A 22,598-nucleotide genomic window follows, 5' to 3' on the forward strand; every position below is an offset into this window, starting at 1 on the left:
TGTCATCAGCAAACTTGCTGAGGGTGCAGAAGATTGCAGCAAGTTGAGACCCTCCTGTTCATAGCAGCAGTGAGTCCCCTGCCTGAATTTCATCAGCAGGTTTCTCTCAGCTGTGCTTGAAAGTGTGACTGTTAGCCTGAAAACGTGGAATTTGTCTGGCTGACTGCAGGTGTTCTTAAACACTTCCCACGTCTTGACTAGCTGGCCCTGACATGTCATTTGAGCAATTGCAAAGTGCGTGTATAGCTGTGTAATAAGAAACAAGAGGAATCTAAATCATTCTTAGAGCAGGTAAACAGAATAACTTCTTTTTTCCTGGTATTTCTTTTTTTTTTTTTCCCATGGACCTGAAAAAAAATCTGTATTCTGTGAGCCAAGAGCTATAGAAACAAGGACTACAGAACTCCTCTGAATGCTTGTGGGCACTTGTTGTGGTTTTGTGGGGGGGGTTGTCTGCCAGCAGGGAGGGGCCACAGTAACGGCTCCTGTAAGTCGCTGCTGAAGGTTTCTCAGGACTCCAGCTCTGCTGGCAGCAAGGGAGGGGCTGCAGTGGTGGCCCCTGTAAGTGACTGCTCAGGGTTCAAATGTAGTTTCTCTCTCTCAGTATCTTGCTTCTTGTTGTAAATAGTTAATAAGTTTAATTGGTTTTTTTGTTCTTCCCAAATCGTGTTGGTTTCTTGCCTGTGACCCTAAGTGGTGAGTGAAACCCTCCCTATCCCTGCCACAGCCCACCAGGTGTTTAACAAAAAATTGTCCCTGTGGCTTTATAAACCACGACAGCACTAAAAACCATAACTGACATGCCCATGAATACCCTGCTTCACCCGGGTAGATGACTTTGCTCCAGTGTTGAGTAAGCAAGCCTTCTTAGAGTGCTTCCTTAAGTGATCTCTTGGCCACCGTGTTGTGATAGCAGTCTCTTACATCAAATAGGATATAATTGGTGAAGCACTGTTCGTTTTCCTTGGTAGATTTTCAAACATGGTGTCAAACAGATGCAATTTTTATGAAAGAAAGGGGGCTTGTTTCCTAGACATCTGACTGCAGACTAGCTCTTGGTGAGACAGATTTTTTTTACCTTCTCCATTGAAATTACTTTAATGTGAAGTGTCAGTGTCAGCTATGTCAAGAGTTTACTGCTCAAGTTTTTCCTGTGAAAAATGGAAACCAGTACTATGGACTTGAATCTTACAATGAGGTCTAATGGGCCACTAAGCAAACTTCTGCAGAATACTAAAGTCTCACTACAAATATGTGGTATGTATTTGACCCCTGAAAAGAGTTTTCTGTTTGGGCGTGCACATGGCAAGCCTTCTGCCAACTAGTGTAGTGTCTGTTAGAACGTGTTCTTTTTCTGTTGGGACAATAATTTAAGTGCAGAAAGCATGAGAATTTTCTTGTTTTGTGTTACAGACAATCCTCTCTTTCAAAAATTTATATACTATTGGTTTTTTAGCTACCCATTTCCATAATGAATATCTTTATGGAATGGCTCTTCCAATAAGTTGTTATTCTAAAGCAAACTTTCTTTTTTGACTAATCCAGAGTCTCTTGCAGGTTTTACAGGCAGCTGGTTGACTACAGCTGCTGCAGAACGATGTTTCTAATATGTGTTTTGTCAGAACATCTCGGACATTTCCATAATTTCTTCTACAGATCATCAGACAGTTTGTTCCTTGTTTGATATGTGTTATTGCATGCAGTATAAAAGCATATTGACTCACCTTTCCTGATTCTCAAGGGTCTTTTAAAATATGTAGAGATCTGTGGACTAGTATCAAACCTTTCTGTAGATGTTTTTGTCAAGCTGGAAATAGTATCATAGCTGTCTTGAAGCATACTGTTTTGTCAGTTAAGGCAAAGTACATGTGCTTCAGCAAAGCTTTTGATGCTGTCTCTCCCAGTATCCCTCTGGATAAAATTCTAGACAAGTCCATGATATGTTGGGTGAGCAATTAGCTGATGGGTTGGGCTCAAGGAGTTGTGATAAATGCAGTTACATCAGGCTGGTGGCCAGTCACCAGTGGGGTTCCCTGGGGCTCAGTTTTAGGGCCAGTGCTCTTTAATATTTTTTTTAAATGATCTGGATGCAGGAATAGAGTGTACATTAAGTAAGTTTGCCAACGATACTGAATGAGGAGGAGCTTTGGGCCCTTCAGAGAAATCTGGGCAGACAGAGAACTCAGCCATCACCAACTGTATGAAATTTAACAAGTGCAAGTGCCAAATTCTCCACTTGGGATGGGGTCATCCTGGTTATATGTACGTATTGGGGGATGAAAGGCTGGAGAGCTGCCCTGCAGAAAGAGGTCTTGGGGGTTTGGGTGGATGGCAAGTTAAATAGGAGTCAACAGTCTGCCCTGGCAGCCAAAAGGGTCAACTGTATCCTGGCGTGCACCAAGCACAGCATTGCCAGCCGGTCAAGGGAGGTGATTGTCCCACTCTACACCGCACTGGTGCGGCCCCACCTCAAGTTCTGGGTGCAGTTTTTTGGGCACCTCAATAGAAAAAGAACATCAAACTTTTAGAGTGTGTCCAGAGGAAGGTGGCCAAGATGGTGAAAGGTCTCGAGGGCAAAACTTGTGAGGAGCAGCTGAGTGATTACCTCATTGCAGTCTTCACCTTCCTTACAGAGAGCAGCAGGAGATGTGTTGATCTCTCCATAGTGACCAGTGACAGGACACGAGGAAATGGAATGAAGCTACCTCAGGGGAAGTTCAGATTGGACGTCAGGAAAAGGCTCTTCACTGAAAGGGTGGTTGGTCACTGGAATAGGCTCCCCGGGAAAGTGGTCACGGCATCAAGCCTGTCAGAGCTCAAGGAGCATCTGGATGATGGTCTTAGTCATACAGTTTAGCCTTAGGTGGGCTGATGAGGAGCAGGGAGTTGGATTTGGTGATCCTTAGGGGTCCCTTCCACCTGGAGATACTCTGTGATTCTGTGCTAAGTACCTGGGAAGGGAATCAAACTAAATCTGGGAGGTTTTTGATCAGATTAAGTAAATTTTTCTAACTACTTACAGAAATAATCTGATGTTACACTTTTACTATTGAATTAGTTCCATCAATCTCATAATGTTTAGTTGTATTTGATTGACCTAGAGCATAAGCCTAGTATGTTTTAAACACAATTCTTCCAAAGTACCACTAAGATAACGCTTTTGCCCTCAACTTCATCTTGTACATTTTGGCATTATGTGGGGTTTTAACAACTTGAGTGGAAAAATCTCTGGTTGAAAAGTATGTAATGCTTTGTTTGAAATATTTTTTTGTTCTTTGGAACGTGAACCTACAGTTAAAACTGAAGACTTTGAATCTCAGCTGAGCTACTGGTATCTTGTTCAAAGTAGTGTGTGGTGTGAGCAGTGTCCTTTAGCCACTGCTGGGGCATGCGGTAAGGGATGCTATCTTTGGAGGGGATGGGGAGGGGGTCTGTTTTCTGTAGCCCAGCATTCCCTCCCTATGCAGTTGGTTTGAATTTGTTTAGGATAAAGTATTCCATTTGTTGCTGTCACTTTTTATCACACCTAGAGTTTCCTAAAAAAGCTGACCATAGTTATACAAGTTTGCAATAAAATCGTGTGAATGCAGTGAGACTATTGCAGTTGTGTCAGGTGTAAATTGGTGTATTCTCAAAAGCTTTTTTCTTTTCCTAGCTAATAAATTGATTACACGAGAAGGGCCTTCCTTTCTGCAGATGCGAATTAAACATTTGATGAAGTCAAACTGCATCCCACAAGCGACTTTCTTGTCAAAATTGTGTGTGGATTCTCCAGAAATTGCAAATGTTTCATCTTTTCGCCAAGCCTACATCACATGTGTGTGTTCTATGCTGCCTAACGAAGACTCCATTAAGGAGGTTAGTAATCCATAGTCCCTTTAAAAATGTGTATTTATCAAGCATTTTAGAATTTATTTCTGCAATACTAAGAACGGAAGCTGAAGAGTGAAACTGTTGCAGTAGAGTTCCAAAAGATAAATGAAATATTGCAGACTGCAGTAGGAAAGAACATTTGTATTAACTGTGGGTGTACATAAGTATGTATTCGAGGTTAGATGTGTTTGAAAGCTTACAATAAAGCCTGTAACTTCAGTTCCCCTTGTAAGCAAAATATAATTTTAAAGCTGTTTTTTCTGGCTCAAATACTAGTACTAGAGCAGTCACTTCTCTTCTAGTTGTTCTGACCTAGGAAAGAAACATTTGAAAAACAAAACAAAACAGACCAGCAAACCAAACAGAAGCCACTTTAGAGTTGTTGCTCCAGAACTCTGAACTAATTTTTAGCAGTTAGTCTTCCTCTTAAGGTAACAGTCATAGTCATGATTTGTGTTAACACATTGCAGTCATAGCAGCGGTTGTACAACTCTTGCCTCTGTTGCCTGTTGATCTCACACATCTGTTATTTTATCAGTCTCGCTGTTCTTGGTAGAGTTGTATGCATTTGGTGGTGTTAAGTGTGAGACCTGAACATTTTGAGTAAGCCTCTGTGAAACTGAGGGAAGCTTCACATATTTAAAAAAAAAAAAAAGCAGCTCTGATTTCTGCATTTCCTGAGTGAGTGGCAGACTTGTTTGCAGTGTTCTTGTTACACACGTAAACTATTTTAAAAGTATTCCTTTAAAATACTACTTTTGGAAAATAATTGGATAGGTGTACCTTCAGACAGTTTCTTCAGTTTGAGCCACACTCCCCTCAATTTGCTGTAACATAGGAGCAATGAATGCATTTAACAGCTCACTGCAGATACTGTCTGTGTACTATAGGCTTTGGGGATATGTGGGTAAATTGCAACATGTTCTTTGATTGGACTGGCTACTAATGAAGAATGGCATAGAAATCACATGAAATTGTGTTCAGTTTTTAGTTTCATTTAAGAGTTGTGACGTGTAGCTGCATCTGTTTTACCTGGATACTTGGAAGACCCTTTACTTGCCAGTCGAGTGTAAAAGTTAGAACACAGATTGAGTTGAATTAAATTATGGTAATCACTTAAACCTTTTATGGGAAAATGAATGCACTAAGCATCAAAGCAGTATGTTAAAACAGTATGGTTTATTGACTTAAATGGACCTGTAGCCAACACTCTGAAAAGTGTGAAGTCAGTGGTGTTACAGTGCCAGAAAGCTGATGTAAATAACAGGCGATATGAGGATTTGCATTTAATGTTTATAGTATGCTTGGTCACAGGTATTGTGTAGTTGGCACTCTTTACAGAATTGCTCAAATCTGAAACTTTTAAAACACTTTTCTTTACACCTTTGTTTTCAGAAGGCAAGAATTGTGTCAGATCTTCATGTTACCTATCATCTTCCTCAGGTAGAAAGTTATCAGGTCTAATGACAAGTAGGGAAAAGAGATGAAAAAAAGATGGAGGATGAAGACCTCAAAGAATGGCAGCTGTTGGAAAATGAGAGGTGGCACTGACTGAAAACCCAGCGAGGGGAAGAGGGAATTAACTGTAATAAAAGAAATGAGGATTAAGTGAAATTTGAATTTCAGAGTAGAATGGGGTAGATGGAGGAGAAGGGCTTAGCTACGAAAGTAAATGTTACAAAAATAGTGATATGAGTGAAGATAGCTTGGGGAGGATTGGAGATAATTTGCTTTGGAAGATTAGACAATGTATGGTCATCCCTTTCCAGGAACTGGAAGTGATTGGAATGGCTAGGTCAAGCTTGGAAGTTAAATTGCTGAACTACTTCTATCTATATCTATAGGCAATAACATAGATGTATACGTGTGTGTATATATGTATGTACATACATGTATGTGTGGGTGTATTTATGGTGTATATATGGTTATAACTCTCTATATCTACACTATATATAAAGTTGTCCCTTGCATTTCTGGTACCTTGAATTGATTCTAAGGCACACATGTAACAAGTAGTATGACTATGTAATTATATGTTCACAAGAATCTCGTGCTGCTCTTTGAGAAACCTGGAAAGTAACAGAACTAAGAATTGCTGTCTGGCTTATTGTTGTGGTTTAAACCTGGCTGGTGGCTGAAGACCATGCAGCTGCTTACTCACCCTCCTCTGTCCCACGGCACTGGGGAGACAATTGGAGGGGTAAAGGTAAGGAGACTTGTGGGTTGAGATAAGAACAATTTAATAACTGAAATGAAATACATTTTAAAATAATCATGATGATAATAAGAATAGTAGAATATATAAACAAGTGATACACAGTGCAACTACTCACCACCCGTTGACCATGGCCTAGCCCGTTCCTAGCTAGCAATCCTGGAGGAGAGAAGAATCCTGAAACTGCAGTCCTGGAAGAGAGAGTTTCCTGGCTGACTCAGTATTTATATACTGAGTATGACATTGTATGATATGGAATATCCCATTGGCTAGTTTGGATCCATTGGTCTGGCTCTGCTCCCTCCCGGTTTCTTGTGCACCTGCACACTAGCAAAACATGGGAAGTTAGAAAGTCCTTGTTTTTGTAGCAAGAAATAAACACATCTGTATATTATCAGCATTCTTCTCATACCAAAGCCCATACTGAATCCAAAACACAACGCTGTTTTACCTGCTAAAAAGAAAATTAGTTCTAACCCAACCAAAACCAGGACACTTATTGATTCCAGTGTTTGGCTTGAATTTGCCAATTTTATTGAACCAATTAGAACGCTAATTAAGGGGGTTCTCCTCCACAGTAGTTAACAAGTAGTTAATAACACTCTTTACTGTTGGAAAAAGGATGGAGCCCTAAATGTTTCATAATCTAGGATGGCTTTTCCTACAAGGCAAGCGCCAGCTACATGTAGCAATAAAACAGGGCTTTTAAATTAAACAACAGGTTAAAATTAAAGCCAGATTGATTGTTTTAATCATAACTGCTCATCTCTGTAGAATGTCAGTGTGATTTGTGCATTTGAGCTCCATATGGCCATCTGTTATCTTCAAAGTAGGGTTTTTTAGTTTTGACTTTTTCTTTGGGAAGGACCATTCAAAAATCTGAGAGTAAAGCATTTGAGGAAATCTGAATTGAATCCCATTCATTAAAAATTCAACTGGGAAGCTTAAGAACAGTCATCTTTTGGAGGCCCTCTCCAGACATTGCCTACAGGATAAGGAATTGTTCTTGGGTTGTATGCTTAAAAGAGCAAGAGGGAAAGACATGAAGTTTGTTAAAACACTGGGAAAGTTGCAAGCAAACTCATGATAAACATATTCATAGGTACTGCCTTGTTTTGTTTCCATTGTCAAGTTAAACCAGGTGTTCTCTTCTGTCTGTAATTTGCAGTTTGATTGGAAGATTACAAGAAGTTAACCTAAGTCTTCCTTGCCCTGCAAACTATCAATGCTTAATTAAATACTTTTGATATAAAACATGTTATTTTATTAAATTTTGAGGCAGCAACTCCAAAATTCTTGCCGCTGTAGTAGCATTATTTAATGTAAATAAGGTAATACGCTGCAAAAGAGTAGCCTGAATATGTTGTCCCAGCTCAGCCAGGGGGAATTTACAGTCTCTGAGCTGAAACTAAATTGCTCTTAGTCGGTTCATGTTATATCTCTAACTCCTGAAAGAGGGTAAGTATCCCTTCATAAGCAGGCTGTGTGCCTCTTTAGGGAATATTGACATTATGTCTTACTAAAAAACTGGTAGAACACTTAGATTAGTGGTAGGAAATTTTTTATGATGACATAAGAAATGAAATATCTTTGTAATGTTAAAACTTTTTCTTCAGACTAAAATTACATGGAGGACAAAGACAAGATAAATCTTGCATGATTCTGTGCTCCATGGAATAACTTTGAGGAGTAAACTGGCGTCCTTCTTGTTAACAGAATGCGGGGAGGATGACAGCATTTTTCAACAATTCTAATTTAAAATATCTTAATACTGGTCATTCTGTAGTCTTTGAACTTTCATTCAGCTGTTGGGTTTCTAACAGAATAACAGAAGCACTGGTCAGTGTTCCAGGTTTAGTAAAGACACTTTCATTTAGTAAGTATCTGGTTTGTCACTTAAGTTACTACTTAATGTTGTTGGATTATTTCAAGCTGTGCATTAGGACTTTGTCTTAAATCTTATTAAAAAAGAAAATAACAAACCAAAACAAAAAAGACCACAAAAAATCCCCACAAAAACCAAAGGTCTGAAATGAGATGGGTCATTGACAAAGTTTGAAATAAACAGGACTTTAAAACAAGCTGTTGCTTACTCAGTAGTTAATGTCTTTGAATATGAGTGAGTTTGGCCAAAAAGAATCATTTCCACGTGAGAAGGAGAGCAAATCCAATGGCTGTGTGACTGCAGGCTGCTCCAGGCACCACAGGCTTTGCTGGAGCTGATGTTTGTGCTGCTCCTGCTGGTCCAACGCACAGCAGGAGTTCCAGCTCTGGTTACAGTGTGACTGATGGATATTAGACATGTGGGTTTTATCATTCTGTAGCCTAAGAAACCCTAGTAAGTAGGTTTTAAGTTCATAGTTTTTAAAACAGCGTTAATGTTGTTCAGTGACTGCTCCTTAATGGAACAGGGAAACTGAGTGTGGTCTCTGACAAGTGATGCCTGACCAAGTAGATCACAAGTAGGCTGCCACATCGTCTTCAGATTTGTGCAGGAAAGATATCCCATATTTACATGCACTGAGAATTTTTTGGGTTTTTTTTCTAAAAACTGTGACCTGGAAGATCAGGCTTCTACCAAACCACTGCAGGCAGCCTCTTGCATTGTTGAAGAATGTTTGCTGCAGTATTGAGGAGATGGCAGTCTATAATTGTGGAAATTGTCAAAGACAAAAGTTTGGGCCACTTAGCTTTGTTTTACTGATTTACTTTATAAAATGTGCTGAAGGAAATTGTAATCTATAAAGAATAGGAATAACTGAGTGGAGAGAGGTGGTAGAATACTGTGAGAAGACTGGAGTTACCCAGCTATCAGACATGGGTTCAGCTAGGCTTCCCACACGAGCAAGCCTGTGTGCCTGTGAGTACCGAAGGTAGATGAGAACAGAAGGGTACTGCTGATAGGATGTTGGAGGGAGATGATATGCAGCAGTATCCTTTTTTTTTATTAATCTGTAAGCTGGAACAACTGTGTTCTCTCCTGTGCAGCCTTCAAAATTCTTTCATGTGCCCATTAGTATGGGCTTACTTTTCCATCTTGCCCAACCTGATGGACATGGCACTTGATTTGCAGATATTGTAAGTGCTTATTGTCTCTAACATGCAAGGAGCAATGATGTCTGTCCCCTTAGTAAGCAAAGCCTCAATCAGTTCTTGAGGTTTCTCTCTTGCTAGAGGTAAGTTAGTGACAAAACCCCCAACCAAAATAATCTGCTACATTTTACTCTTTTTCAAATGGAAAACTGAGGCATCTGTAAGCACTTCCAGGGTGCGAATTGCTCTAAAAATGTCTTGCAAAAGCTCGGTCATGGATCTCAAGTTGAACACCAAAAGTCAGTGAACCCTAGAAACTGATGACATTGCTCAGTGAACTCCAGTGTCAAGCCTGTATGGAAAACTGGGGGGTGATATACCTGCTTCTGCTCTTCTTGCTGAATGAGATGTCTGTGAAAATTAGTTTGGTATATTTTAACTTCTGTTTGTGCTTTCTATATAATTATTTTTCATTATTAACAAGAGGTTTGAATGGCTTATAGTAGCAACAGCTGATTAACGTAGATTTTGCCTGAGTACAGCCTGTTCCGTGAAGTGGAGCAGATCCAGTGGAAAAAAAAAAGTATTAAAAATAGTATTGTCTTAATAGTAAAAGCACTTCTTAATTACTGTCTGTGGTCTAAAATACTTGGCTTATAATCAGGCTAATGGCCTGTTTTGATACATGGATAGGTACCACCTTTAAGTAGACTTTCCAGAACTTCTGTGGTGTTGTCCCAAAACTTGGGTTTGTCACCTGGTGTGCAAAGAGCCCATCCACACACAGCATGGAGGTATTTCCTTTTATTCCATATCTGTACAGAGATGGGTGTCTGTCCCAAGAAAGCACACCAAGCTTTCAGATTAATGGTTATTTATACACAAAACATTAACATATTCAACCTCCTAATACATATGCATTGTTACTTTATTAAATAATTGGTTAAAATCTCTTTGCCTAGTATGTAAATGAGTACACATGCTTGGTTCTTTCTTTTGAGTCAGGGGTATCATTGGGGTAACTGGTCTGTGAGTTGGTGGTCATGATCTCCCCCTGCCAGAACTACCTTTCCCCAGTTTTTTACTTCTTTTGGCAACTCTAAGCAGTTCTTCATGGGTTGCTGACCAAACTAACATTTCATCATTTTGAACTTCCCTTTAGACAGACATGTCCTGGTGTCAGCTGGGACAGAGTTAACTTCACAGTATCAAGTGTGAGGCTGGTTGGGTTTGTGCTGAGGAGAAGCTGATGGGCAGAGCTCCTGCCAGGACAGTCAAGGACTTTCCAGCTTCTCTGCTGTGCCCGTGTCTGCAGGGGCAGGAGGAGCTGGGAGGGAGCACAGCCCCAGTGACCAGCCCAGGATTCGACCTCAGGTTCAGGACTGAGACCAAACTGGCCGATGGTCTGTTCCATTCCATGCCCGGCATGGCCAGGGGAGAGGTGAGGCTCTGTCTGGAAGGACTTGCTCTTGTTCCAGGTCAGCCTCTCCCTCTGGGTCACCTCTCTCTCAGGGTCGTCTTGGTCTCTTGGGCACTCAGGCTCTTATCTCTGTTCTGGGATTGCAGTTTCAGGACTCTACCTGCTCCAGGATTGTTAGCTGGGAACAGGCTGAGCCTTGGCCATGGGGTGGTGAGCAGTGTCACTGTGTGTCACTCATTTGTATATTTATATAAATTACTATTATCATTATTATTTTCAATATTGTTGTAGTTTAGTTATTGAATTGTTCTTATCTCAACCCATGAGTTCTTTTTTCTTCTAGCCCTTTTCCTCCCCCATCCCCGGGAGGAGGGGAAGGGGAGGATGAGTGAGCAGCTGTTGTGGTGTTTAGCTGCCAGACAGGGCAAAACTATGACACACATTAAGACTAGTTTTGCGTTTTCCTTAAGTCTAGTAAAGTTAATTTCTAACCTATAGTTATTTTGACATCACAGGGATGCCTACAAGTGCAGAGCAGGAATAGGAAGTTTTAGATAGACTGTTTCCTGTATGTAAGTGTTTTGCTGCCCAAAATGGAAGATGGTCCCAAAGAGAACTAGTACTGAGAAGGGGTCAAAACTAACACGTGAGCTTCTCATGTCATTCTGTAGCTGAAAGGTGTGGTATGAACTCTGGGTATGAAAAGCAGACATAGTGTTTTGTTCATGTGTTTGTGAGATCATTTCCTTTGATACAGTAAACATGCATTTCTTTTGTAACATGATGAGAATAAAGTGCCTTTTCTTTCAATTTTCTTTAAGATTGCAAAGGTGGATTGCAAAGAAGTATTGGACATCATATGTAATCTGGAATCTGAGGGACAAGAAAACACTGCATTTATTCTTTGTACAACATACCTTACTCATCAGCTTCAAACAGCGAATGTGTATTGCTCTTGGTAAGTAATGAGTATTAGTGCTACTCCTAAGTGTTTCTCGCTGGCTTCAGTGCAAGAGAATTGAGCTAATACAGTACAAAAATATGTAGAGAAGGTGGATATATCTTGAGAAGTACATCACACTGAAGTACTTTCTAGATACCTTGTGACTAAAATAAATATAAAGACTCATATTGCTACAATAATAGAGCAGTTAGACAAAAGTAATGTTTAAATCACTTAAAAATTAAACAGCACTCGTTGGTATTAACAGTAAGGCTTCAACAATATAGCAGCTCTGTAAGTAGTGCTGGATCAGTGCTGTCTGGGTTGATATCAAGCCTGTTAAGCTTTGTGGTTCAACGAAGTATGTTGTAATTTAGTTCTTCCCTCCTGAATACTTAGACCCATGGTACAGTGCCATTTGCAGGTCAGCTTCCCCTTGTGCTGTTATGGGTTTGGTCCAACAGACAAGCCCTAAGAGATGTACTAGGAAAAGTTCCGTTCATCTGTAGGTTCCTTAAATAAAATTATTTCCTGCAGAATTTTCTGGATCATGTCCCTCCTGATTTTTAGAGTAGCAGTATATTGATGAAATGTTTTCTGCTAGCCCCTGGCTGGCCTTTAACAGACACAGTAAGCAAGCAGTGTTGTCCAGTGCAATCCTGCTTTCCGCCAGCCACCCACTCCCATTATTCTGCTCCATATCTTGCTTTATGCAGTGTTGGAGTGAACCAGCATGAGTGATCCACATTGAAAGTATTCTGGTTTAGACAAAGGAAAAGACCTGTTGACAGCTGTGATCAGCAGGTGAAAGTGAGGATGCTTCTGAGACTCCATTAGTGGGGATGAGCGTCTTGTGTAGTGGATGAAGATGGAGCTTTGGTACCCCACTCTTACTTGAGCCAGTCCTAACAATTTACTACTGCCAAAAAGCGGAAGATAAATTCTTGACATATTGTGGTGCTAGCTGCGCCAGTCTGACTCATCTGTTGTTCTGGCTCTGAGCCCATCTGACCTGTAGTGAGCACGTTCATCTAGCCCAGCCAGAACTGTGTATAGCCTTCTACAGATGAATGCTTGATTAGTTTACCATGTGCTCAGAGAAGTAGCAGTGAAGAAGTGCTGGTGCTTCTGGAAGCTGTAAGCTGTTAAATCTGTTCAGCTGTAACATCATTCTGTCTAGAAAGGGAAAATTTGCCTCCCTTCCCTCCTGTCTTTACTGCTCTAGCACCTGCCTGATGGCACAGTGTGAAATCTTCAGCCCAGCATAAAACCTCTGTTATTATTCTTGCATATTGGGAGGGATTAAGCAATTTCATCAGTTTAGCTCAGCTCATCCTGTAGCCTCAAGTTTATACCTCCAAGCCAAGTAAACCATACATGTATATGAATTAGTGCTGTTGGTGTGAAGCTTCATTTCACAGCTGAAGATTAAAGCAAACATAGGTTTCTCACTAAATATTCCTCACTAAAGTTGGAAGATTTTGCAATTTTGCTGTTAATCATACAATTATGTGTAGTGCTACTTTTAAGACTGGAGGTATGTGCTGTGTTTGGAACTTTACCTGAGAAGCAGGGCTGCTCTGGGCAGTGGTTCTGAGCTAGCTAATTGCCTCAGCCTCCCAGGAGTCTGGCATTTCATCAGTCCATAAGATAATGTCATCTTTGGCATTAACAGCACAGCTTCAAAAAACTTCTCTCTGGTCTGATATGCTAGTAAGTTTGGGGCTTTTGTTGGGTTTGTGTGGTTTGGTTTTTTTTACTTCTAAGTGTTACTACATATCTGTCTGGAGTTCTTTCTGTTCTCTACACTGCCTCACATCAGTTTTTGAGACTGAAAATTGCCCAACACTGAGGGTTGTCCTTTCTTGCCTTCCCATATGTGTGAAGATTATCTGAGAAACACTTCCACATCACCATCCTTGAGGAGCTATTCCAAAAATGTACTTTAGCTTTGCAGAAAGAATGGAATGAAAAAGGGAACAGGGCAAACACTGAAAACTTCTTCCTCTGCCAAAAACTATTGGAAATAATGGATTATTCACTACTCTCCAGCTCCCAGCTATGTAGATACACTGAATAAATGTACAAAATGACTGATGTCTTGATAAACTAGTTTTCAAGTTTGTTTCTGTTGTGGTGATGCTGAGCTTTTATACATAGATTGAGGCAGAGATATAGATAGATATATCTACATTCCATGCCTTCCTTGTGTAAGCTTCCCTTCATATAATTTTTTCATGTTAGTCATCTGATGTTCAGTTAAATTTTGTATTTTGTCAGCTTCTTGGGGCTAAAGCGCAGTATAAAAAGTTGCTGATATTCTTAGTGCCTGCCTCTTTTTCCTCTCCAGTTCTGTTTTAGGATTTAAAATTAGAACACTTTGAATTATACCAGTTGCATATTGGTTTCTTGTGGGGCTATCTAGCTTCACAGCTGTCTCTTCCTGACTCTGGAGGGCTGTAAGTGCATTTGTAGGTCTTCAAACAAATAAAAAAACCCAACCAAACAAACCCCCAAAAAACTGTTACCACTAAATATTGTCCATTTTTGGGCAATAAATGTATCTCAGGTCAGATACATTCTCTTTCACTTGGCGTAGAGTTCAAGAGTAGGATTGCAATAATTGGAAAACCTTGCCAATAAGCAGTGTGAAGTTTGCCTGAGCATGTTTTCTTGATTTTTGGTCCTAGAGGCTATGACTAACCTTGCATCTAGAGATTTATATACATATATATATATATAATATGATGCACAGAGTGGTTAAGTTAGCAAAGGTGAAGTTTGCTCTACTAAAGGAACAGGATCAAAACTTCTTTCATGTGATACAAAAGATACTGATCCTGTCAATCTGCTGCTTTTCCGTTTCTGTGGCGCTCATCGTGATGGCAAAGCAACACAAAGTGAGAGACTGCGTCATTCAGTGGCTGTGTTGCCTTGGTGATAATAAATTGCTTAACTGAACAGCTCTGTGCTGAAATGGGATGAGCAGGAAAGCCGTAACTGCTAAAGACAGTAGACAACGCCCTCAGCTTACACATCCCTTAGGTAACACTTCACACGCCTGTTGTGTTGGGTGGTTCTTTTAAAAGCACTGGGGGGATGTTACATCATTTGAGTGCTGGTGTCAACCTCACAGCTCCTTGCCTAATGGGAGAGAAGTGGCTACTTTACATTATGATTCATCTTACCTATTTTAAATTTGTGTGAAAATTCAAGGCTCTGCAAGTGTGGGGTTTCTTGTCCAGAAGGGAAGTCTGTGCAGCTCCAGATGCCTGCATTAAGTGCAATGAATCCCATTGCCAGTGTCTTTCCCCACTAAATAACAGGATATGTACTGTGGTTTGATCTGGTGCTTGTTTAGGAGTGAGGCACAGTAACAGTTCTCTTCAGCATCTCTCAGCGATGGAGACCTGATGAAGTGTGTGCTGTTTTTTAATGACACTGGAACTGTTATGGTGTCAACTCTAAACTGAAGTGTGTAGACTGGATAAATTGTGTGTATCTGCAGCTGTTACATTCTGCTTTCAACTCTTTGCAGGGAACTGACACTTTTCTGGAGCAAACTGCAAAGGAGAATAGATCCTTCTTTAGATTCCTTTTTGGAGAGATGTCGTCAGTTCGGCATCATCGCCAAGACGCTACAGCATTTATTTTTCTTGATAAGAGTTATACAATCTGAAGTAAGTAAGCTGCTATCCAGAGTCTTTGGACACAGCCAGAACTGTTTACATGAATTTATTGTTTTCTTAATAATTCTTCTGAACTGATATGAAATAGTTGTATTTCATTATTCATACTTTCTGATAAAGTGCCTAATAACTTACTAATAAAAATAGCTGAAAAATGCCTGCCACTGTAAATTTGTATCAGCTTGACACATTTAAATGACCTTCAGTCAATATGGAATGGTTTGTATGTTGCTGTGAAAACACAGTATGACAGTATTTTGCTAACAAAGCACCGCTGTGTTTTGATCTGATGCCTGTTTACAAGTGAGGTGCAGCAACAATTTTCTGCAGTATCTCTAAGAGATGGAGACTTGCTGAAATGTCTCCTATTTTTGTATAGTGAAAAAATGTTTTCCTCAAAATGTGTGATACAATTGCATCTGGACTTCTGCCTTGTATTCTTGATGCCTGTCTTGAGAAGGTTGCAGAAAGGTCCAAGAGATGCCTAACAGCAATTTTTATAAACTTGTAATCTCTGTTTGAGGAGAGATAGAAAAACTTTTAATTGATCCATCTTCCCGGGAGGCAAATATAGCATGCTCTTTGTAAGCAGAGCAGAAGGGGTAGTTGTGGTTAATCTGGGTGGTTGCTCAATAAGATGTTTGTCTTCCTGGGAAGGCTACTCTGACTCTTTGGAATTGGTTAAACTTGGTTTAAAATTGGTTAATTTCCTGTGTCTGGTCACTATATGAGAGTAGATTCATGGAGGGGAATAATGAATGAAAATTAATCAGGCAAACTTTAGTGGAGAAGAAATAAGTTAACTAATAATAACAAGATTTTAACTGTTTCAGTAGCAGTATTACATGGATCATGGACCTTAAATTAGATATGGGTTTTTTCCCATAGGAACATCACCATTTCTAAAAGATTTCTGATATTTCTACCTGAAAAGCAGCATAGTTTTGGACATGTAGGGTAGAATTTGCCACATGAACTTCAGTATTATGAATGTTTCAATTAACAGTACCCTCCCAAATTTGCTCATCTTTTTGCATTCTTATATGGACGTGAGTTAATTCAGAGTTAAAGGGTCAAATGGATTATGTCCTATGAGAGTTGGGGGTGTGCAGCCTGGAGAAGAGAAGGCTCCGGGGAGACCTTCCAGCACCTTCCAGTGCTGAAAGGGGGCTACAGGAGAGCTGGGGGGGCTCTGGATCAGGGGGTGCAGGGACAGGACGAGGGGGAACGGCTTGAAGCTGCAAGAGGGGAGATGGAGATGAGATGTGAGGAAGAAATGTTTTCCTGTGCGGGGGGTGAGGCAGTGGCCCAGGGTGCCCAGAGAAGCTGTGGATGCCCCATCCCTGGAGGGGTTCAAGGCCAGGCTGGATGAGGCTTTGGGCAACCTGGGCTAGTGGGAGGTGTCCCTGCCCATGGCAGGGGGGTGGAACTCGGTGGTCTTCAAGGTCCCTTCCAACCCCAGCCTTTCTATGATTCTGTGATTATGAATAAAACAGGCAAGGTTCATTTTTTCCATTAAATTTATCTCCAGCTTCAGGTTTGTTTGCTGGAGAGTCTCATTTGCTGACTAGAGTTAATTGTGTGAGCCAAATGAGTTATCAAGGATCATTTGATAAGAGAAGAGCCAAGTGTCAGAGCCCTGTTTCAGAATCAAAGTAGAGATCAGGAAGGTTACATGATTGTCCTTTTGACAGATCATAGAGGAGAGTCCAGAACTCTAATTTGTCAAAGATTAATTCAAGCAGTTATTGCACAGAGAAATATTTGCTCCTAGTTTCTCTAAAGTTGGCCTAGTTCTACTTTCAAATTGTGTGTGAATATGCATTTCATGTATAAAGGGTAATGCATTGTTAACTATATACCAGTTCTCCCTGTGTTTCCTGATAAACTGTATAAAAACTTTTTCTCCTGAGGAAATAACTTTTTTTATTGCTGTCTAGCAAATTAACACTGTTATTGAATTAAATAAGTATTGCCTGACTTCCAGTAGGCAGTGCACAGGGAGTATAAGAGCTTGCTGATTCTTTTAACTTGTTCTTAGTTCTTTTGGACCTTTACCATTTATTTGAGCTGGTATGGATGTGGTTTTGTTAGCCACGTGTCATATTCATAAATAACTGTTAACTTGTCTTTACTAATAATGACTAAGTAGTTACTTCATTGCATTCAGATTCTCTATGCTGAAAAGTATGCTTGTGGAACAAGGTAACTTTCCATTTTGTCCATGTAGAATTTGGAATATATTCTTTTTTAAAATCATCATGTGAATAATATTTGTAGATATCTTCCTGAAACTATTGAGCTGCACCTCAAAGTTGCATAGACTCCTCAGAAAACCTCTGGAAGTGCAATGCCAGTTATCTTCATCCAGGAATCATTTCTGCTACTGTACAATTGCTTGTGCTGTTGCTTATTTTTTTTCAGTGTGTGAATTTACATTAATTTTTTTATTACACACTATTGCATGTTCTGAATTAATATATTCCTCCTGCAGCATCCATACAGTATATATGGAAGATTTACACCATTCTCTTTCAGACATCTGACTTAATTATGATTGAGAGTCACTCAGTGAAGAGGAAGTAGAGTTAGAAAGATGTTTTGCAACATTGCACATTTTTTTCATAGAACAGTTCTAGAGAGAATGTACTTATCAAAAAAAGAAGAAAAATAATGGCTTTTTTTGTGGCTTTTTTTTAACAGGCAGAAGAAGCAGGCCTTGCTGTGTCTGTTTTGTTATGTGTGAGAGCCCTTCAGATCAGATCAAGCGGAAGTGATGAAATGAAGACATCAGTATGTAAAACAATTGCATGCCTTTTACCAGAAGACCTTGAAGTTAGAAGAGCTTGTCAGCTCACAGAATTTTTACTTGAGCCAACTTTGAGTGGATTTAATGTGTTGGAAGAGCTCTATATGCAACCAGATCAAAAATTTGATGAAGAAAATGCACCGGTTCCAAATTCACTCCGTTGTGAGCTGCTGTTAGCTTTAAAAGCCTATTGGCCATTTGATCCTGAATTTTGGGACTGGAAGACTTTAAAGCGACATTGCCTTAAACTGTTAGGGAAAGTAGCTTCTGATTCTGAGGATGATGCAAGTTGTAATACGTCAATCAATGAAACTGACATGTTAGAAACTTTCTTTAGTGACTATGATGAGGCAAAAGAACATAAATATTATGATGGAAAAGACACAATGAACCAACCTAAAGAAAAAGCAAGAGTAAAAAAACCAATTGGCTCTTCAGAAAGATACCAGAGATGGCTTCAGTACAAATTTTTTTGTGTGCTCTGCAAAAGGGAGTGTATAGAGGCTAGAATACTGCATCATTCTAAGATGCATATGGAAGATGGTGTTTATACGTGTCCAGTGTGTACAAAAAAGTTCAAGAGAAAGGAATTTTTTGTACCACATGTAATGGAACATGTTAAAATGCCACCTAGTAGAACACACAGACCTAAAAAGAAGATCATACTGAAAAAAGACAGATCACCACAAAAGACAACAGCTTCCAGCAGCCTGCCCCCAGCATTTCAGGAAAAGTCACATCAGCCACAGCTGCCTGAAAACTTTGAGAATGACACGCATGAATATGTCACATTTAGCCAACTGGAAAATTGTCAGCTACAAGACAGAGACATCTATCCATGTCCCGGAACAGATTGTTCTAGAGTATTTAAACAGTTTAAATACTTAAGTGTCCATCTGAAAGCTGAGCATCAAAACAATGATGAGAATGCAAAACATTACCTGGATATGAAAAACAGGAGAGAGAAGTGTGCTTTCTGCCGCCGGCACTTCATGACATCCTTTCATTTGCGGGAGCATGAACGCGTACACTGTGGACCTCAACCATACATGTGTGTGTCGATGGATTGTTATGCTAGATTTGGGTCAGTTAATGAGCTTCTCAGTCACAAACAAACACATGATGATCTTCGTTATAAATGTGAGCTAAATGGCTGTAATATTGTTTTCAGTGACTTAGGGCAACTTTACCATCACGAGGCACAGCACTTCAGAGATGCATCGTACACCTGCAACTTCTTTGGTTGCAAAAAGTTCTATTATTCAAAAACTGAATTTCAGAATCACCTTGCAGCGCACAACATTGGAGTGTCAAATGGGGAAGTAAAGCAAACGCTCAAAGAGTCTGTTTCAAAAGACAAATGCAGTTATCTTCCAGAGTCTCAGCTGCTTGAACAATCTGAAGGGTCCGGTCAGAATGATAACCTGGATCCCTCAGGCTCTCAGGAAATTCCACAGATTAAGGAAGAAGCTCTCTCTGACAGTGAAGAACTAGATAGTGAAAGTAATTGCAGTCTTCATTGTGGGGACCACAGCACAGATGCTGCAGTGAACCAAGGCCAGGTGTCTTCTCTACTAGTGGAAACAATGGCTCACAATCAATCAGTTCCAGGTTTTCTCACGTCCCAGGAAGGAGTCTTCCATCCAGCAGATATGAAACAGCAGTGTTCCAATGAAGCAGTTTGCTTTGATGAAAAAAAACTTTCCTGTGGTTTTGAAGGCTGCTGTTCCACACACAAAAATTCTAGAAGTATGCAGAAACACCTTCGCAGGGCACATCCATATAACCTTAAAGGTAGAAAAAATATGGAGATGAAAACTAAGGACTTTCTCAATCTGTTGAGTGATGCTCAGGACAGTAAATCCCCTACAGACATTAGTACAGAGTTAGGTCATAATTCAGATACAAATGCTGACTCTCCAGAAAGCGTGTATTGTACTGTAGATGCCAAAGGAAGCAATGGCCTGAAGGAGGACACTTGTCCTTCTTCCCCAGAAACATCATTTTGTGAAAGTTCTAAAGAATCAAATATTGAAGATAGCATGTTGGAACTAATGGTAGGCTTAAAACATCTAAGCTTAAAAAATTCTAACATTCAGAATTCAAGACACAAGCCTTTTTTGGGCTCTTTACAGTCCTATTCATCTACAGATGCCAAGTGCCCTGAGTCAGTAGATGAAACTACCTCAAAATTTCAGCTTCAAGAGCAGCAAGACAATTTACCCAGCCAGTACCTTACTCAGCTGGCAGCTAAACCATTTTTCTGTGAATGTCAAGGATGTACATGTGAGTTTGTGACCAGAGAAGCTCTCTTAATGCATTATGTTAAAAAGCATAACTACTCAAAGGAAATGGTTCTTCAGTTAAATATGTTCCAGCATCGGTACTCACCATTTAAATGTCATATCTGCCAAAGATCATTTACAAGAAAAACACACCTTAGAATTCACTATAGAAACAAACATCAAATTGGCTGTGAGAGGGTAGCTCACAAGGTATGTTCTAATGAAAAATTTGATCATGTAGGTTTATGTACAGATGACATGCATAAAAATAGCAGTGTTCCACCATCTGCCTGTGCAAACAATGTTGAATTCATTGGACATTCAGACCACTCTGAGCAGCTGTGCCATCCTAAAAAGGAAGACTGCAGTTCCGAGACAGATTTGGAGTCCAGTGAAGAGACAGACAATGTAACAAGAAAAACATCTAATATAGCTTCTCTGGACAGTCATGGGGAAGAACTGGAAGCAAGACAGGGAAGAGGAAGCAAAAGAACAGTTGCTAAGGGAAACTTATGTTATATATTGCATAAGTATCACAAACCATTTCATTGTATACATAAAAGTTGCAACTCGGCATTTACTAACCAGAAAGGTTTGATTCGCCATTATAGAACCGTTCACCAATATAATAAGGAACAGCTCTGCTTAGAAAAAGACAAAGCAAGAACAAAAAGGGAACTTGTCAAATGTAAAAAAATATTTGCATGCAAATACAAAGATTGTGGTAAGCGTTTTTTATGTTCTGAAGCTCTTGCTAGGCATTGTAGTGACTTCCACAATGAACACATAGAGGATGAAAAACTGCTTTCTGAAGCTGAATCTGCAAGATTTGCTTGTAACCAAGCCCACTGCCATGCTGTATTTTATACCTTTAATAAGCTTAAACAGCACCTAATAGAAGACCATGCCAATGAAGAAAAATTAAACAAAGATTTTGAAATCCATTGTGACCTTAATGGCTGTGATCGAATTTTCACAAATTACAGTCACTACTCTCAACATGTATATTTCCGACATAGTGAATATTATGATAGTCTCTTTGGAAATGCGAAAGAGGAGGAAGATAATCAAGATAAAAATGAACAAAGTTATTTGAAAGACAGTTATGGCATAAGCAAGCAGAATGGGAAGCAGTTAAAAGAAAAACCTAAAAGAATTAGCAGAAGCAGAGAAAAGCATTTGATGAATTTCAAAACAAAGGAGGAAGCCCTACAGATGTGCAAAGAGAAGTCTAACCAGACCCAGTACCCTTGCATGGTTCAGGGATGTTTGTCTGTTGTCAAATTGGAAAGCAGTATATTGAGGCACTATAAGCGCACACATCAGATGACCAGTATGTATATAGAGCAACGGATTCAAAAACTTGTTGTTTGTGTTAAATGTGGCGTAATGATTGAAAAACAGTCCTGCTCTGAAAGAGCTTTAGACTTGGATAAAAAAGGTGTAAAAGAGGATGCATCAGCTAATCCTGAGTCTGTACAGGAAAGTGAAAAACCTCTTGTTCCAAATACTAACAGTGATCCTCAAGATGAGAGCAATGAAGACCAAAAAAGATGTCCATCGGGTAGTGTGAGTTTTGATGCCAGTGCCTTTATGTATTCAGGCACTTTAAAATACAACCACAGTTCAAAGAACACCTGTTTTGAAGAGCGTAACATCACAGAGACAGTTACGTGTAAACCTGAAGATTTTTCTGAAAATAGCGAAAGAGAGAATAGCTCTTATTTCCCCAGTTTACAATTAGAGTTGCCAAGAGAGAAAGACCCAGAGGGATGTCAGCATAGTGCAGTTAATCAAAATGCAAAAAGAAGTGCACTCTGTGCCACAAAAGACAAATTTCAGAAGCCTCCAGTGTCCAAACCATTTGATTTAAAGACATATAAACCAATGGGATTTGAGTCTTCATTTTTAAAATTTATTCAGGAGAGTGAAGGAAAAGATGACGATGATGACGATGATTTTGATGAGGTGGTAGAATGGGAGTCTCCTGAGCAGTTGCCAGTAGATAAAACCTTGCAAAAAGAGGGAGACAGTCAAGGAGATAAACCAGTGAACAACTTTGTAAATGACAAAAATGCAATCATACCACAAAATAACCATGGGCAGCTGACAGAAATCCCACCCTTGTTGTCAGAATCGTCATCTGCCCCTTCTTTAGAAGATTTGAGGGCAATCTTGGACAAGGCACTAACGGACTGTGGAGACCTTGCCTTAAAGCAGCTTCATTACTTAAGACCAGTAGTTGTTCTTGAAAGATCCAAGTTTTCCACCCCCCTCATAGACTTATTTCCCACAAAAAAGGCAGATGAGCTTTGTGTAGGAAGTACCTAA

General features: G+C 39.8%; 1 protein-coding gene across 1 annotated transcript; it reads left to right on the forward strand.

The window, feature by feature from the left end:
* Positions 1 to 2,554: 2,554 nt before the first annotated feature.
* RLF (rearranged L-myc fusion) lies at positions 2,555 to 22,598 on the forward strand. The gene is made up of 5 exons (XM_010077922.1): positions 2,555 to 2,837; positions 3,656 to 3,858; positions 11,363 to 11,499; positions 15,023 to 15,164; positions 17,877 to 22,598. The coding sequence occupies exons 1-5, from the start codon at positions 2,555 to 2,557 to the stop codon at positions 22,596 to 22,598; spliced, it is 5,487 nt and encodes a 1,828-aa protein (XP_010076224.1).

Source organism: Pterocles gutturalis, unplaced genomic scaffold (genome assembly GCF_000699245.1).
Source record: "Pterocles gutturalis isolate BGI_N339 unplaced genomic scaffold, ASM69924v1 scaffold18883, whole genome shotgun sequence".
NCBI lineage: Eukaryota > Metazoa > Chordata > Aves > Pterocliformes > Pteroclidae > Pterocles > Pterocles gutturalis.